The following is a 14,178-nucleotide window of genomic DNA, read 5'->3' on the forward strand; positions in this document are numbered from 1 at the left end:
TCCTCAAAATCTCAATGCAATATTTCCCTTGCCCAAGGAAAACCTTTTTCTCCTTTGGGGTTAGGTCCTTTGCTAGAACCCTTCCTTACTTTCCTTTTTCCTGCTAAAGCCATGTTTTTCTATTTTCTCTCACTTTTCTGGGTCTTACTATTGTTGCCACTGACAAGAGTCAGCCTAAGCTCCTCCTAAGTGAAATTGCTCCACAAACAATGGCAACTTGGTAGGGTATCTAGTACATTAATCTACTGAACGAATATATCCCACTACTTTGAGAACTCATTCAAGGTTGTTCTCACAAGCTCATCATCTTCTAGTTTCTCTCTCACAACTACTAACTCGTCCTTGACAAATCTGACCCTGGTAAGGTAGCTAACGTCTTCTCCTTTGCTCATCCGAGTATTTCTCAACTTGTCTCTGAGAATCAGTTTCTTGTTCATAATAGCATTTTGAAACAAATTTAGGATGGCATCCCACATCTTCTTGGTTGTATCCAACTCTACAATATGTGGAACAATATGATCCCGAACCCCATCAAGGATTATCTGCCTCACCTTGGCATATTCCTTCTTGTATGCAAGAAGTTGTGTTGCTTCTATCGGCAGGGCTACAACACTGGTCGCAAATTCCCTAAGACCATTTTCTTCCAGCAACAAGAAAATTTTATCTTTCTAGACATCAAAGTTAGATGCACCATCCAATCTGTCCTAAACTCTCAATCCCGTTGAAGCCATCTAAAACCTTCGAAAAATAATATATGAAAATCTCCAAGTAAACTCTAGAGAAATCAATCTAGTTTTTATACCCTCGATTTTCTCTCCTATACCCTACGTTGAGCTTCTTTTGCTCTCAGATCTACTCTAATACCATGTGAAAATTCTATTGTAGTTAATCTAGTAATTATTTGCCTATCGTTTAGATTATTTGTCCCAGCAAATTAATTTTGCTGCAAAACTGAATAAAAACACAACTGCAAATTTCACCAAATAATAAACCACAAGCACTGAGAAAACATCGCACATAAAATCGACACCAATATTTTTGGACAAATTGTCCCTGGAAAAACCCCAAAGTGGAGAAAACCAATTCTACAGATGAGGATTTAAATTATTAATTCTTTAGCAAATTGAGAGTGTACATGAACTTCTTCTCTGACATTGGCAAACATCGGCAATTTTTCTCTTCACTATAGCTGACCAAATTGAACCTCTACAAGTCAAATCGACCTCTCCTAAAAAACTCGCCCTGCCCACTGGAAATGTGCACTGGGCCTTCCTGGAGCTCGCACTACCTCTGGGAAATTGATCCTACAAGTTTTTCTGCCTCTAGTAAATCGCTTTGGCAACTAACAACACAAACTGATCCTTCGGCAAATCACTCTAGTAAACTAGCAACTCACACTGGCTAATTCAACCTACCTTTTGCAAAATAATGCAACCTCCTTCTGTCTCTCAAAGAACTAGAATCAATGTGAAGAATCTCCTCTAGAAAATCTCTTCTAAATTTCTCCTACTAAAATCCTCCTGTTGGTGTCTCCTATGCTATCATTGCGCATCTCTTGCTCACTCAAATTGTATCTCCAAGAGCCCCATCAATTTCCCTTTATAATCTCTTGTTGACGAATCAATGGCCACGATCTAATCACAATCGATGGCTAAGATCATCTTGACCTCATCAAGTCACTTTTCTAGAAGTCACTAGAGAGAAATCGACTTGTCTCAATTAAATACTGATTAATTAAACCATTTCCCTAAGTTAGACTTGGGAAAATAATTAAAACTAATTAATAAATCTAATTAAGACATTTTCCCTTTATAAAACAAACTAGGCTTGGAGATGATTAACCCAATTGTGTTCCTAGCCTCATTGACAACTCCTAAGACTAGAACACTTGTCCAAGCTACACAAACTAACAGAAAGGGGGGTCGATGGTGTACGAGAAATGAGAGAGGTGGAAGGGGGTTCTAAGATAAGTGGGGGAGGGAAACATAAGGAAGGGGTGACCATAGAGAGGATGACGAAGGGAAGTGTGGGAGGAGGAAGGGAAGGGGACTTTTAGGAGTTTGTTTTAGGTATCTAATGATTTTTCATTTTTGCAGCCAGGGATTTGAAACAAACTCCTAAAAGTCCAAATTTTTTATCTTAAAAATTCGTAACTTATGTTTACAATACTTGTTTGAGCAGACCCTATAAGAATGTATAAGAGGCATGACACCAGAGTACCATTATGGGAAGAATTTATTGCCCCTCATTTAATGGTATATGGTGATTCCATTCTTTCATGCTTGTCTGCAATTCAAATCAATCATCTTCCCTCAAATGTTAATGGTCATTTCAACTTTGAAGAGCAGAGATTGCAATCAGGGCAAGAAAAATAAAAGATTTTGCCAAGGGGGGAATCGATGGTGTGCGAGAAATGGGAGAGGCAGAAGGGGGTTCTAAGAGAAGTGTGTGAGGGAAACATAAGGGGCGACATAAAGAGGACGAGGAAGGGAACATTTAGGAGTTTGTTTTACTATTTTAAGTACATAATGATTTTTTCATTTTTGCAGCCAGAGGCTTCTAAACAATCCCCTAAAGGTCCAAAGATTTTATCTTAAAAATTGGTAACTTATGTTTACAACACTTGTTTGAGCAGACTCTATAAAAAATGTATAAGAGGCATGACACCAGAGTACCTTTATAGGAAGAATTTATTGCTCCTCATTTAATCGCACATGGTCATTCCATTCTTTATAGCTTGTCTGCAATTCAGATCAACCATCTTTTCCTCAGATGTTTAATGGTCAATTCAACTTTGAAGAGCAGAGATTGCAATCGAGACAAGAAAAATAGAGGATTTTGCCAAGAAAAGCAAGCATTTTCAATGCCTGCCTCCTTGTAGCATTGAACTTAATAGGATGATCAATACAGGAAAGTCAGATATTAGACATGCAGAATAACAACATATATTTGAATCAACCAATATAACTGTAAGTAGAATATCAGCATACCAATTACTGTTAATCCAGATAGCTATGACACCTAGTTACATCAAGGCAGATCGGTTTACATGCCTCTCTAATTTCTAAAAACAAGCAATTGAGCTTAATATTACAAATATCTCCAATTTCACCTGATTTTTCCAAGCTTTTTGGTTGCCAATATTTCCAACTTTTTCAGGTCCAAGTTTACACTTGCTGATACCTTTTAATATTTTCCAGTAATTTACCTGATATTTTGATAAGCTTATCTCCAGGCTGTCAATTGGGGTTATCCAGGGTGGTTGGGAAGAAGAAATGGAATTCTCCCCACCCATGTTCAATTCCCTTCAGTGACATGACGGATGTTGACAGTATTAAGAGTATACGTATATTCCATATAGGGAATATACAGTGCTGTACGTGTGAAAAGAAAAATAAAAAATAAACAATTCCAATTGGTTTAGATCTCTATAGTTGAGATGTATTTATGGGAAAATCATATTCCATCAGTAGATGTCTTGACAGATTTCACATGCTGTGATAGATTTGTTGATTGGATTGTTGTTTGGAATTTCCACAGTGAAAGAATTTATTCTCGACATTTCGGAACCCATATCCAGGTTCATCATCAGGACAAGCAGTTGACTGTTGGAGATGTGTACAACTCCATATATTTTGTACCTTGCTATAATGCGGATGTGTTTTTTGTTCTTTCCAGAATAAAAGAATGTTGACGTATGATGACTGTTCGAGATGTATACAACTCCAAATATTTTGTATCTTGCAATATGCAGTTGAAGGATGTGTTTTTGTTCTTTCCAAAATAAAAGATGTTTTTTCCCTTGGTAAAAAAAATTCCCAGAAATGATATTTACAACATTGATTTAGCCTAATTTGAACAAAATTGATTTCATTACAGCAAGTTTGTTTAGCATTGATAATTGGGGTCATTAACATTGCAATTTCAAGCCCCACAAGAAAACATTTCCAAAGGGAGGTATCAACCAAAATGAAAAACCTAATACTACTATCACATCCAACACAAGACCAAGAAAAAGCTTACAAGCTGAATCTATCTCCCAGGGCAAGAATCCTTAAAACTGTAACTAAAACCAAGCAGAGGCAATATACCTAGACTATGACCAAATAAAACAATGGAAAACCATGTAAGTTGAATCCATTCCCCGGGACAAGAATCCGTAATACTGTAACCAAAACCAAGCAGAAGAAATATACATAGACTGACCAAATAAAACAATGGAAAACCATGTACATCATATAGTTGAAGACCTAAAACAAATTCAAATTGGTCTTAAAAAAGATGTTATCATATTTAAAAACTAAGAAGATATGGGAAGAAGACTAAGTTGTAACCTTCATATTATGATATAAAAAGAGTATAAATAGTCTGCTGAAAGCGCCATGTCTAGAGATAGGATGAAGCCCAATTACAAAGCGTAATAAACTATAGTATATATCTGACTAGAAAAAAAAGCAACAATATAAATAACTTGATAATGGTGTGTCCTAGTTCAAGCAAACAGCCATCGATTGCGGTGCTTAAACCCAAATCAAAACTACAAAATACTGAACTCCACTATTACTAACTTGCAAAAGCTAAAATCCTTAATATCACATATTAATCTATTAAAAATTTGTTTGCTGGAACTTGCAACTCAATTCTCAAACGTTGCAAATCATGGACAACAGATTCAATTACACCCAAAATAAGCATCTTGCTTGTTTAGATATAAAGCAAGAGATTATAGATTCCATACCTTAGCCAGTAGTGTTTTGCCTGTTCCCGGCTCACCATATAGAATGACTCCTTTTGGAGGCTTGATACCAATATCCTCATACAGTTCAGGATGCGTAAGAGGAAGCTCAACAGCTTCTTTTATCTCCTGAATTTGAGCATCTAAACCTCCAATATCAGCATATGACTCCAATGGTGCCTTCTCCACTTTCATGACAGATACCATTGGATCAACTTCATCCTGCAAGAGTCCAACGACAGATAGGACCTGCACAAGCACAAGAAGTAGAGTATTAAAGATGAACCTTTTAAGCATCAACAAGGCCCCAAAGTAAAATAATGGGCTTCTTGCAAACACACTTTTCGACAGGATTCTCAGTGCATCCTACCTTATTAAAGAACAGATACAACGAAAAAGAAACTGTAACCTCTGAAAAGGCAGAACAACAAAACATCTTTAGATTATCATTAAACTTTCTGCAGTTATATCAGAAAATGCTTATTAGGTGCCCATATCAATGACTAGAACGAGGTGATTCAAGTAGTTTATAGTTCAATCAAAAATGAAAACTTAGAAATCGGGCATGAGCATTGATGAAAGCACAACCAGAACATATTGCACGCACTATGACACAAACTTACAAATTTCTGGGATAGCCCATTTGTTTATGTCAGCTTTAATGCCAGATGCAGGTAGCAAGAACAAAACGTGCTTGGAACAGGGTAAAATTTTGCTACAAATATCATTACAGTGAATTGAATACCCATATGTATAACTGGCTTAGACAATTTCTATGACATTAGAATATCTTACAGTTGCTTTAAATAACATTGCATTGCATTGAATACATATATGTATACCTGGCTTAAACAATTTCTATGATATAAGAATCTTGTTGATTTTTCAAGTGCAATAGATACAAGCATTAATTTTTGAAAAACTGATAATTACTTCTGGTGATGTAGATATTCTTTTAGCACTTCCAGATTATCATTCAGCAATTACCCTCCAGAAATTCAACCATAAATGCATAAGGACATTAGAGATCACAATGCACAAAGACAACACAAGATTTACCTTGGGAAAACCCACTTGGGGGGGGACCCAGCAACCTTTTCCTTAGAGAAATTCTTCAGTTCAACAAGAGATACACCTAATTCTGCTAGTCAACTATGATGGTCAAACTGACCAACAATGCTATGGTCAAACCTGGTCAAACAGCCCTCTTGTCAAGTCAATCTTCTGCCCAACAAACTCTGCCCTCTCTGATCTGCCTAGGCCAAATTTTGGCCTCAACTCGGCCCTACTACCCAAAATAATGCCCAGAATTTCAGCCTTGCTGCCCAGAATATGCCCAGAAAGTCACACGTGCAAAGTCAACGACAGAGAGATACTTGAAATGAATTCATCCTTCTTCGTCCTACTTCGTCTTTCTTTGCTTGGATGCCCATAATATATCTTGTTGGGTGAGAGATCAAATGACGTCTCATGGAGGAGGTCGAGTGCTTTGTATATAGTGTTCTGCTATGAGTGTCTCTTCACTGGGGCCGACTTGACCTGAAGGAGGGCTGACTGACAAGTTTGGAGTCGAAAATTCAAAATTTTCTCTTTTGATACCGACATGAAGAACATGTCTTATATTAATTATTTCAAGGGCTAAACAATAACAATGACATGAACATGTCTTACATTTTCATTATATAATACAAGGGCTAAAATATAAATTATGAAGACCAACCATAGCTACAAAATTCAACACTCCCTCTTAGCTAGGGAGGTATTCATAATGCCTAACCAAATGTACTTTCATTGACAAATTTCTCTAAGAAAAGGTTATAACAATTCATCAATATCATCCAATTACCATAATTTTGGTCAAAAATTTTGACACGTGGTAAATCAATAGCATCAACAAGTTACCATAATTCCGATCAGTACCTTTGACATATGGTGTATCCTCACCATAATCCTGATCAATATTTCTGACACGCAATACATCTTTAACATCAACTAGTCACCATAATTCTGGTCGACGCCTCTAACCCATGGTACACTGACTAGTAGTATAGGGACCTAACATCGGTCCACGACTACTCTCATCTTGGATGCCCTACCTCATCCTCAAAGAGTATCGGATGCCAGATGCTTACCCAATCCTCCATTTTGTCTTCCCAAGTGAAGACAAGAATGATGTGCCTATCTCTCCCTCTCAACTAGGGAGGATACATCAACCAAACCAAGCTTGTCTCTCAAATACACAAGCTTCTTATTAGGAAGAGATTTTGTCAATATGTTAGCTACCTGCTCATCGGTCGAGATATACTATATCTACAACACACAATCTTGTACTAGCTTCCGAATGTAGTGATTCTTGTTGTTGATATGCTTTGTCTTTCCATGAAACAATGGGTCTTCAGAGAATCATATACAACTGATGTTATCACAATGTATCACTGTAGGGTCCATTAGTCCTTCAAATAGGTCAGATAGCAGCTTCCTCAACCAAAACGCTTCTCTGCTTACTTCACAGGTTGCAATATACTTTGCCTCAACACTACTCAAAGCAACTGTATCTTGCGTTCGACTCATCCATGAGATCATGGAGGATCCCCAACTGAAACATCCTCATGCTTCAACTCCACTTGGAATTGACTAAGAACATTTACTACAAAGCATATGTCTAGTCGAGTATTCACCACGTACATCAGTGAGCCAATCAGTTGTATATACCTAGAAGGATCCACAGGACTTGATTTAGAACTCCTTAGTGTTTTCAGGATTGTGATCATCGGGGTTGTCATTGGTTTGCAATCCATCATGTCAAACTTCTTCAACATCTTGATCACATACTTTCCTTGAACTAGATAGATCTCATCAAGTCCTTGCCAAACTTCCAGTCCCAAATAGTAGTGCATAAGCCCTAGATCCTTCATATCAAATTTCGCTGCTAGTTGCTTCTTGCATTCTTCAATTCGACCTTCTACACCTATCAAGAGAAGATCATCTACATATAGAAGAATGATTATCGGTTCTCCCTTAACAACCTTAATATAAAGGTTTGGATCAGCAGAACTCTTTATGAAGCCTAATCTTTGTAGGTATGCATCCATCCTAACATACCATGCCCTTGGTGCTTGCTTGAGGCCATATAATGCCTTCTTCAATCTGCAAACATATGTCTTTCTATCTTTAACTTCAAATCCCAAGGGTTGTTCTATATAGACTTCCTCATCAATTGTGCCATTTAGAAATGCAAGTTTGACATCCATTTGATGGATGTTCCATCCCATCGATGCAGCCAAAGAGACCAACGCACGTATAGTAAATGTCTCTTCATAGTCAATGCCTTCTAGTTGAGAGAAACCCCTAGTCACAAATCTTGCCTTATACTTGTCAATACTTCCATCTGTCACATGTTTGATCTTATAGATCCATTTGGAAGTTACCACAAATTTGTCTTCGGGCCTAGGCACGATCTCCCAAACTCCATTCTTCATTATAGATTCATATTCTTCATTCATGGAATCCTTCCATTCTTGATGATTAACAGCTTCTTCAAAAGTGGATGGCTTTGCTTCTATTAGTTTTGTCATGTATGTTGCATACCCAGAATATCGTTTGGGCTTCTTGATTTCCCTGAATGTGCCTTAAGCTGCTCCATGACCCTTTGCATCAAGTAGTGTAGACTTCAACAAGTTAGGTCTCTTTCTTAATTCGAGGATGACCACAGGTTGAATAGGTTCACTAGGACCTTCTTCTTCATGATTAGATTCTACTTCTTCCCTAGTAACTTCTTCTTCAAATACTAGAAGTTCTACATCATCAGAGTCCATAGGAAGTTCCTTAGATTTCTTGAATGCAATACTTTCATCAAATATAACATCTCGACTTACTTCTATATGGTGTCCTTGCTTTATGTAGATCTGTTATGAAACCAGCTCACAAAAAAATAGATAAGATAAATACACGCCTTAGAAATAAGCCTCTTCGAGGGGGCAACCTCCTTTACATTACACAAATGAACAATTCTTGGATGATACAAATGACAAGACCTCATTTCTATATATAGGAGTCTAAGGAGTCATAATATAATTAGAGCCGACATAACAATAATAATGTAAAGGCACAATAATAACAATAGTGGGCTTTTATGGGGCACAATAATAACAATATGGGGACTACATGGGCACAACAATATAATAAGGGGGTTGCACTAATAACAATAAGGGGTTACACTAGTAGTATAGGGACCTAACATGCCCCTCTCCTTCAAAAAGTGTTGTCCTCAACGCTTGAGTAGTTCTTGACGCTTCTGTACAAAATTCTTGTCCTCCCATGTGGAATCTTCAGTGGGTAAGTTCTTCCACTTGATGAGATACTCTGAAATTGATCGATTTCGTAGCTATCAGGTTCTTGTTTCTGTGAATGCTCCAGGTTCCAATATGATTTTTCCTTCCTCGTAAAGTTCTGGCAATATTGTTTGAACTAGGATCTTCTGCAACTTTTGAATGAGTGGCCACACTTCTTCGTCCTTTTTCCATTCATCCCTTGCTTTGTGTATCCAATCTGGTTGAATAATAGAAATAGCACAAAACAATGCTTCCACATCCTCATCATTTCTTGAGAGTGCATCTGCAACAACATTTTGCTTCCTTTTTTGTAGATGATTTCAAAGTCATAACCCAACATATTTGTGACCCATTTTTTCTGTTCTTCTAAAGATAATCTTTGTTCTAAAGTATTTAAGACTATCATGATCCATTTTTACCTTGAAGTGTCTTTCCATTAGGTAAGATTGCCATTTCTTAAGTGCATGTAGTATTGCCAACATTTCCTTCTCATAAATAGCTTGCTTGAGATGTAGCCATAAAAATACCCAATCGCCTACATCAAAACTTCTTTCACTGCGATGTTGATATGCCTGTTGTTTCATTCGATTCTGCACCAAAGTGGCGTTATCCTTTAAAAGTTGGAGAACTTGTTGTTGATGCTCGATGTGATCTTTCACTGCTTGAATCTTTTTCTTCTTGATATGTCCTTCTATCTTGAGAGTTTGAGGAGTGGTAATTTCTTCCAATGCATTACAAGATATGGTCAGATTCATTTCTTGATGCTCGATGTGATCTTTCACTTCTTGAACATTTTTCTTATTGAAGTGTCCTTCTATCTTAATAGCTTGAGGAGTGATTATTTCGGCCAATGCATTACAAGATATGGTCAGATTCATTTCTTCTTTCTCGATGTGATCTTTCACTTCTTGAACCTTTTTCTTCTTGATATGTCCTTCTATCTTGAGAGTTTGAGGAGTGGTAATTCTTGCCAATACTTTACAAGATATGGTCGGATTCATTTCTTCTTTCTCTGGGGTTGGTTCCTAGTGTGTATCCTCTTCTTTTGATGTTTCTTGATTCTTTTCTTCCTCCTCTTCATAATCTATGTAAAATAATTTCTTCTCAGCACACTTATGACCTTTAGTGTATTTGCTATCACAATTATAACAAAGCCCTTTTTCTCTTTTTTCTTCCAATTGTTGTGGTGTAAACGTTGTAGGTTGTGGAAGGCTAAGATAAAAAACACTTCCATAATTATAGTCGTGAGTGGTGGGATTCTTTGTTTCCATAATTTCGCTTTCAATTTTTCTTGCCAACCTGAATGCCTTCTCTAATGAATCAGGTTTTCAAAGACGAACCTCATGTTGAATGTTATCCTTTAAAGTCCCTATGAAGACATCACTCCTTTGCTTCTCCGGAATATCATTTACCCTTATATTCAATTTTTAAAAGTCCACAATGTGCTCTGCCATTGAACCCTTTTGTTTGAGATTTATCAATTGGCTAAAGGTGTTTCTCTTTGTATCCTCATAATGTGCTATCATTTCCTCTATGAAAATTGACCACGTGGCAAGTGGTTTACGAGAACAAAGCCCTTCATACCATAAAAATTGATTCAGTTCTAAATATAAAGACGCAATACGTACCTTTTGTAACAGTTGCACCTCATGTAGATCAAAATATTACTCCATCTGTAGTATCCAATTTACCGGATCCTTGCCATCAAACTTCATCATATCGTTTTTTCTTATTTTTAGGAGCTCGATCTTGAAACGATTGTAACTCTGTAATTTCGAATGTTTAAGTTTTGAAATTTCGGTCTGTGATAGCCCTCTGAGTCCTCTTTCTAACCCCGCAAGTCTAATCGCAATTGGATTCCCGAAGAAAGAGTTATGTCCAATCTCCTGCGATGACCTGATTATATACTTTTTCAGTAGATCGAACTTGTATGAAGTACCATGTGTCACTATTTCGATCTTTGGACCTGAAACTCATACACACAAAACTACAGTCCGTCCTCTTTCTGTAACTTCTTACGAAATTTCAATCTGATGCTCAGGCAGAAAGTTATGACGATTTTCCCAAAGTCACTTGTTTGGGATGTAATTTGGGAGCTTGCAGAAACCCTAAATGTCTTGGACTGTATCTTCGAAAATATAACAAAACAAGATCTGAAATTTGGGCTCGAGATTCACCAAGTTTTCGACTCAAATGGGTTGTAATTTCAGAGTCTGAAACGTTGTAGAAAAACAATTATAGCGAAAATGCCACGATGACCTGTTTGAGATGGAATTTTGGAGTTTGCAAAAACCCTAACTTCCTCAAATCATATCTCCAAAAATATAGCGAGACGATCTGAAATTCAGACCCGAGGTTCAGCAAGATATCGTCTCAAATGGGTTTTTCTTTTTAGCTTCTGAAATGTCGCAGAAAAAAAGTTATAGCAAAAATGCCACGATGACCTGTTTGGAGCAGCAAAACCCTAGAATCCAAGCTCTAATACCAAATGTTATGAAACCAGCTCACAAAAAGATAGAAAAGATAGATACACACGTTAGAAATAAGCCTCTTCGAGGGGGCAACCTCCTTTACATTACACAAATGAACAATTCTTGGATGATACAAATGACAAGACCTCCTTTCTATATATAGGAGTCTAAAGGGTCATAATATAATCAGAGCCGACATAACAATAATAATGTAAGGGCACAATAATAGCAATATGGGTACTACATGGGAACAACAATATAATAAGGGGGTTGCACTAATAACAATAAGGGGTTACACTAGTAGTATACGGACCTAACAAGATCTTATAGGCCTTAGAAGAGTTACTATAGCCAACAAATGTTCCTTTGATGCCTGAAGGGTCCAGCTTCTTTCTTTTGTCCTTCAGTATATGAATATATACAGGACAACCAAAGATTCGAAGATGATCCACTGTTTGTTTCTTCATAGTGAATACTTCTTCAGGAGTTCCGTTATCTAGTGACCTATGGGGACTTCGATTTTGAAGATATACAGTTGTCTTCGTGGCTTCTCCCCACAGAAATTTTGAAAGATCCTGATCATGCAACATTGCTTTTACACTTTCTTCAATGGATTGGTTCTTTCATTCTGCAACATCATTTTATTCAAGAATATATGGAACTAATAGCTCCCTCTTAATCCCAATCTCCTTACAAAAAGCTATGATTTCCTTTGTATATTCTCCTCCATTATCAAACCTCAAAATCTTGATTTTCCTTTTTGTAAGATTCTCTACTTAAACTTTGAATTCTTGAAATTTGGTAAATACTTCATCCTTGGATTTCATTAAGTAAAACCAACTTTTTCTTGAATGATCATCTATACAGGTGACATATGTAGATGACCTCCAAGTGATTTAGAAGTAATAAGACCACAAACATCGGAATGAATAAGATCCAAGATTTCTTTTGACCGTGAAGCACTACTTCCAAATGGTCTCTTGGTGTTCTTACCCAATGCACATCCTTTGCATACTCCTTCGTGATCTTTTAATTCGAGGATTCCATCTACTATAGAACTTAGAGTTTGAAAGATTTTGAAATAGAGATGACCAAATCTTCTACGCCAAAGTTCACATGGGCTAATTTCAATGTGAACCAAAGCTTGAGTAAGAGGAGATATCAACCTGTAAAGTCTTCCTTCACGAATACCAATTACTCTAGCATTTTCTATGCTTGAGTTCTTACTCCATACAACAACCTTTCCATCAATTAAAGTCATTTTATCACCCTTATCTTTTAGACTTGAAATGGAAAGTAAGTTCTTATGCAAACCTGGAACAAATAGGATGTTGTTGAGATGAATATTGCTTCCATTCTCCAGCTCTATTGAAGTTGACCCAATTCCTCTTATAGGATAGCTCTTATTATCTCCAAGTTCCACTGAGTAAGAAGACTTTCCTTTTGATAATATCTTCAATTGTTTGTGATAACCAGTCATGTGTCTAGATGCACCACTATCAATTATCCAAATGTTCTCGTCTTGAAATGTGCCAGTGAGTGCTAAGAAGAATCATTCATCCTTTGTCTTGGTTACCTCCTTTTGTGTAGTAAATAGAAGATTCCATGCTTCCTTGTTGCCTTTCTTGAAATGGCTTGCTACCTTTGAACACTTCTTAAGGAACCTTTTCAATGTAGTAAAGATCTTCATAATGCCCTTAGCTAACCTTAGCTCTGATACCATGTTGAGAATCTATAGGGAAATGATTAGAGTGATTTCTCTTTACTTGATAACTGCTTGTGATGTCTTTTTACTTATTAGCTTTGTTACTTATTATTATGTGTGTATATCATCAAACAGCTACCAAAACAAGAAGAACAAGAACACAGAATATAGGTTGCAAACCAGGGCCAAAACCTCTCCACTTGAGAGGAAAACCCGCAAATATCTTCTCTTCCTTATAGATTCTTCAATTAATGAATTCCAAGACCTTAAGATTGAAACCAATACCCTCCAAGACCAAGACCAAGACCAACCTCTCTGGATGATTTGCTAACCTTGATCCAGTCAAACCCAGACAAATTTCTTCCAATAGCACTTCTTTGACCTCCAGCTGCAAAATTTCGGCATCCACTACAAACCTGAAATTTTCGGCCCCCCAGCAGTTGTTGTTGCCACACGTGTGAGCGTCACTTGACCTTCTAAGGGTTCCTTTGCTTGCCTTTCTTTGTCTTCTGGAGCTTGAGGATGACCTCTGGTGACCTTTGTTTGATCTTCTTGCCTTCTTTTCTCCAAGATCGAACTTGTAGATGAAAACCCTAGATCTGCCGCAAAAAACCTAGTCCTCCTTCGCACATGTGAGAGAGAAATAGCCCAAACAAAAGTCTTCTTCGTCCCCTTCCTTCTTTGCTGCTTTCGTCTTCCTCCTTCACTAGAAAGAGTGATGGATGAATTTTTCTCAAATAGGTCGAGTTTCCTCCTATATATAGGCTCTTCAAGGTGGACATGGCTCTTCCTTTTAGGCCTACTTGCCAGCTACCAAGCCGACTTGGCCTTGGAGGGTATTTTGACACTTTTAATGACAAAAATAATTTTCTTTACAATTTACAATGTGCCCGAAGGGGTCTTCAACTTATGACAATGACTCTTTTGACTTCTTGA

General features: G+C 37.2%; 1 protein-coding gene across 1 annotated transcript in view; it reads right to left on the bottom strand.

The window, feature by feature from the left end:
* LOC149258165 (26S proteasome regulatory subunit 4 homolog B-like) overlaps positions 1-14,178 on the bottom strand; it is a 61,273-nt gene that overhangs the window by 32,764 nt on the left and 14,331 nt on the right. The window contains exon 2 of the mRNA XM_089414873.1: positions 4,739-4,984. Within this exon, the coding sequence (XP_089270999.1) occupies positions 4,739-4,984 (246 nt within the window). The remainder of the gene's footprint in view (positions 1-4,738; positions 4,985-14,178) is intronic.

This window comes from Pinus tabuliformis, chromosome 6 (assembly GCF_031772625.1).
Source record: "Pinus tabuliformis cultivar Carrire ecotype Pingquan chromosome 6, CPIR1, whole genome shotgun sequence".
Lineage (NCBI taxonomy): Eukaryota > Viridiplantae > Streptophyta > Pinopsida > Pinales > Pinaceae > Pinus > Pinus tabuliformis.